Consider the following 5,000-nt stretch of genomic DNA (forward strand, 5'->3'; position numbering starts at 1 on the left):
AGTGTGTGATGAGTATGTGACTATTACGTGAATGATAGTGTGATGAGTGTGTGATTAGTGCGTGAAACTGTGATTAGCGTGTGATTAGTGTGGGGAAAGTGTGTGAGATTAGTGTTACCAGTGCAGGTTGAGTGTGTGATTAGTGCAATTAGTGTGGGGCAAATGTGTGATTAGTGGAATTAATTTGGGTTGAGTGTGTGATTAGAGTGATTATCGTGTGATTATTGTGTAATAGTGTGAGGAATGCGTGATTAGTGTGTGATGAGAGTGTGTGATTGGTGTGTGATTGGTGAGTGAGGAGAGTGTGATTAGTGTGTGATTGGTGTGTGATTGGTGAGTGAGGAGAGTGTGATTAGTGTGTGATTGGTGTGTGATTAGTGTGTGATTGGTGAGTGAGGAGAGTGTGATTAGTGTGTGATTGGTGTGTGATTAGTGTGTGATTGGTGTGTGATTGGTGAGTGAGGAGAGTGTGATTAGTGTGTGATTGGTGTGTGATTGGTGAGTGAGGAGAGTGTGATTAGTGTGTGATTGGTGTGTGATTGGTGAGTGATTGGTGAGTGAGGAGAGTGTGATTAGTGTGTGATTGGTGTGTGATTAGTGTGTGATTGGTGAGTGAGGAGAGTGTGATTAGTGTGTGATTGGTGTGTGATTAGTGTGTGATTAATTTGGGTTGAGTGTGTGATTAGAGTGATTATTGTGTGATTATTGTGTAATAGTTTGAGGAATGCATGATTAGTGTGTGAGGAGAGTGTGTGATTGGTGTGTGACGAGAGTGTGTGATTGGTGTGTGATTGGTGAGTGAGGAGAGTGTGTGATTAGTGTGAGATTGGTGTGTGATTGGTGAGTGAGGAGAGTGTGTGACTGGTGTGTTATTGGTGTGTGATTGGTGAGTGAGGAGAGTGTGTGATTGGCGTGATTGGTGTGTGATTGGTGTGTGATTGGCGTGATTGGTGTGTGATTGGTGTGTGATTGGTGTGTGACGAGAGTGTGTGATTGGTGTGTGATTGGTGTGTGATTGGTGTGTGACGAGAGTGTGTGATTAGGGTGAGATTGGTGTGTGATTGGTGAGTGAGGAGAGTGTGTGATTGGCGTGATTGGTGTGTGATTGGTGAGTGAGGAGAGTGTGTGACTGGTGTGGGATTGGTGAGTGAGGAGAGTGTGTGACTGGCGTGGGACTGGTGAGTGAGGAGAGTGTGTGACTGGTGTGGGATTGGTGAGTGAGGAGAGTGTGTGACTGGCGTGGGACTGGTGAGTGAGGAGAGTGTGTGATTGGTCTGTGATTGGTGTGATTGGTGTGTGATTGGTGTGTGATTGGTGAGTGATTGGTGAGTGAGGAGAGTGTGTGATTGGTGTGTGATTGGTGTGTGATTGGTGTGTGATTGGTGAGTGAGGAGAGTGTGTGATTGGTGTGTGATTGGTGTGTGATTGGTGAGTGAGGAGAGTGTGTGATTGGTGTGTGATTGGTGTGTGATTGGTGAGTGAGGAGAGTGTGTGATTGGTGTGTGATTGGTGTGTGATTGGTGTGTGATTGGTGAGTGAGGAGAGTGTGTGATTGGTGTGTGATTGGTGTGTGATTGGTGAGTGAGGAGAGTGTGTGATTGGTGTGTGATTGGTGTGTGATTGGTGAGTGAGGAGAGTGTGTGACTGGCGTGGGACTGGTGAGTAAGGAGAGTGTGTGATTGGTCTGTGATTGGTGTGTGATTGGTGTGTGATTGGTGTGTGATTGGTGAGTGATTGGTGAGTGAGGAGAGTGTGTGATTGGTGTGTGATTGGTGTGATTGGTGTGATTGGTGTGTGATTGGTGTGTGATTGGTGAGTGAGGAGAGTGTGTGATTGGTGTGTGATTGGTGTGTGATTGGTGAGTGAGGAGAGTGTGTGATTGGTGTGTGATTGGTGTGTGATTGGTGAGTGAGGAGAGTGTGTGATTGGTGTGATTGGTGTGTGTGATTGGTGAGTGAGGAGAGTGTGTGATTGGTGTGTGATTGGTGTGTGATTGGTGAGTGAGGAGAGTGTGTGATTGGTGTGTGATTGGTGATTGAGGAGAGTGTGTGATTGGTGTGTGATTGGTGAGTGAGGAGAGTGTGTGATTGGTGTGTGATTGGTGTGTGATTGGTGAGTGAGGAGAGTGTGTGATTGGTGTGTGATTGGTGTGTGATTGGTGAGTGAGGAGAGTGTGTGATTGGTGTGTGATTGGTGTGTGTTTGGTGAGTGAGGAGAGTGTGTGACTGGTGTGTGACTGGTGTGTGACTGGTGTGTGACTGGTGTGTGATTGGTGTGTGATTGGTGTGATTGGTGTGTGATTTAGCTTCATATACTGACTCATCACTGTAAGGGCTTTATATTTGAACCACATGAGGAATGAAATCAGAGACTCACTGTGTGAACACCACAATGTTGTGAACCTTAATGCTCGCCATGGTACAGAAAGCACTGTGAGAACAAGAACACACACATCAGACATCACACACTCACATCCCAGTCTCTTTCTCACACACACACACACAAGGGGCTAATAATGTAAGCATGAGCTCAGTGTTATTAGTGTGAATTAGATGTTAAATGTGAACTCACTATAAATGTAAATGTAAAAGTAAACTCACTACACGTAGGACAGCGAACCGCTAATCTCCACACTCACAGTGAAGTTCATCTGCACACACACACACGCACAAATACAGTCACTGTACAAAATACAATCAGTAGAGTTGATTCATACCCATTTCTAGCTGACCCCTCCCCCATACCTGTCTCTGACAGACTCCGCCCCCTCACCTGTCTCTGGCTCAGTGGTTGGATGCTGACCATGTTGTCGAGCTGCTGCGTGCCAATGACCGTCTTCATGTAAAGAACCTGACTGCTCACACTGTCCACCAACACGGTGAAGAAGTTCCCATTGTTAAAGTTCAGGGCACTCTGAGAACACACACACAACCACACACAGACCCACACACACACACACACCCACACACACACACCCACACACACACACACACCCACACCCACACCCAATCACACAGGTTTTTAATCCAACACTTTCTTTGGCAGTTATTTATGTTTAAACACACAATAATCTTTCTTGAATCTAGTTCTTTCTCTAGAAAAGGCAGTAATTGTTGGTGATTTTCATTCATTTTAATAATCCACAAGACCAAAATATTACACATAAAATTAAAAATATTAATTTTAATTTAAAGTTAGAACTAGCTATTAACTAGCTATGTAGAAAACAATATAATCACAGCAGTAGAGCGATTAGAATCTTTTACTCCCCTCCAACGGCCCCAACTAATTTCAGTAATTTCCTCTTCAAAATCATCAATGTATGTACTAGAGCCCTTACTTACACATTTCCTCAAACAGATACTGCCAGAAGCAACAGATCCCCTATTAAAAATAATCAATTCTTTACGTAGCACTGGATATGTATATAAATCCTTTAAACTAGTAGTTATCAAATCCCTGATTTAAAAAAACCTGACCACGACCCTGTCAGCTGTGTCCAAACTTTTGCACTTGCCACAATTATTTTTTCTTCAAAGATATATTCATCAAAGATAAAGTAACTGTGCAAAGCCAGATGACAGACACCAGCTTAATAAAGTTGAGGAATGTGTAAAAGACATTAGAAACTGGATGTTTATTAACTTTCTCTTACTTAGTTCTGACAAGACAGAAGTACTTGTACTAGGACCACATGCAGCTAGAAGTAAGCTTTCTGATTACATAATAACTCTGGATGGCCTTTCTGTTTCATCATGTGCAGCAGTAAAAGACCTTGGTGTGATTATTGACTCTAGTCTTTCTTTTGAAGCTCATGTAGATAATATAACTAGGATTGCTTTCTTTCATCTCAGAAATATTGCTAAGATAAGAAATATAATGTCACTACACGATGCAGAAAAACTTGCTTTTGTTACCTCTAGGTTGGATTATTGTAATGCCTTACTGTCTGGATGTTCCAGTAGGAGCATAAACAAGCTCCAGTTACTCCAGAATGCAGCAGCGAGAGTCCTTACTAGAACCAGAAGATATGACCACATCACCCCTATCTTATCCACACTGCATTGGCTCCCAATCAAATTTCGTATTGATTATAAAATACTACTAGTGACCTATAAAGCACTAAAAGGTCTCGCGCCACAGTACCTGAGTGACCTTTTGGTCTTTTATGATTCTTCACGCCTACTCAGATCAAAAGGTGCAGGCTATTTGTTGGTACCTCGAATAATGCATGCTACAGCTGGGGTAGAGCTTTCTCTTACAAAGCCCCACAGTTATGGAACAGTAAAATTTAACTGAATTGAAGAACGATTTATCCTGTAAAAGCCTGAAACTGTCACACACACAATCAGCTGTGTGTATGTGTGTGTGTGTATGTGTGTGCACTCACGGTCATGTTAATGAGCACACGGCTGGTGTCGTGGTCAAAATGAATGATAACAGACCGAATCCCTCCGTCCTCTACCAGCACAGGCCGAGGGAACATGAAGAACGTGATGAGGGAGCAGATGAACAAACACACAATCACAGACAGACCCACATACTGCTTCCTGTAAACAAACATCACGCGCGCACACGCACACACACGCATGCGCACACACACGCACACACACGCGCACACACACACACACACACACTTATTAAACACTGATTTTAACATTACACTGTACAGCAAGCTCAGGTATGATCCGGAGCTTATCACATTAACTAATGAACACTGTGCTGTGGTTTAGATCATTATTATTATAATCAACACTGTGTTCTTTATCCGCTCGTCTGCTGAACAGAACCATGAGAAGCTCTGAGAAGAACACAAGACACACACCCTCAGTCATGTCCTTAATAAGAGGAGATGAATAAGAACCATTAGAAGACACTGTCTTAATGTTGCCTTCAACATGAGACTGATTTTATCTCAAACAGTCTGCCTACTTAGGGAGCCTCCTAACAGTCTGCCTATGCCTTTCCATATTATCTCTCAAACAGGGTTTTTAGACTGA

At 43.3% G+C, this 5,000-nt stretch overlaps 1 protein-coding gene across 1 annotated transcript in view; it reads right to left on the minus strand.

The window, feature by feature from the left end:
* Window positions 1-5,000, minus strand: part of LOC113525159 (transmembrane protein 106C) — a 13,127-nt gene that overhangs the window by 1,290 nt on the left and 6,837 nt on the right. Inside the window, exons 4-7 of the mRNA XM_034312228.2 lie at window positions 4,391-4,550; window positions 2,773-2,913; window positions 2,601-2,650; window positions 2,377-2,430 (exon numbers count right to left, since the gene is read on the minus strand). Coding sequence (XP_034168119.1) covers window positions 2,377-2,430; window positions 2,601-2,650; window positions 2,773-2,913; window positions 4,391-4,550 — 405 coding nt within the window. The remainder of the gene's footprint in view (window positions 1-2,376; window positions 2,431-2,600; window positions 2,651-2,772; window positions 2,914-4,390; window positions 4,551-5,000) is intronic.

The sequence above is a fragment of the Pangasianodon hypophthalmus genome, chromosome 16 (genome assembly GCF_027358585.1).
Source record: "Pangasianodon hypophthalmus isolate fPanHyp1 chromosome 16, fPanHyp1.pri, whole genome shotgun sequence".
Taxonomy (NCBI): Eukaryota; Metazoa; Chordata; class Actinopteri; order Siluriformes; family Pangasiidae; genus Pangasianodon; species Pangasianodon hypophthalmus.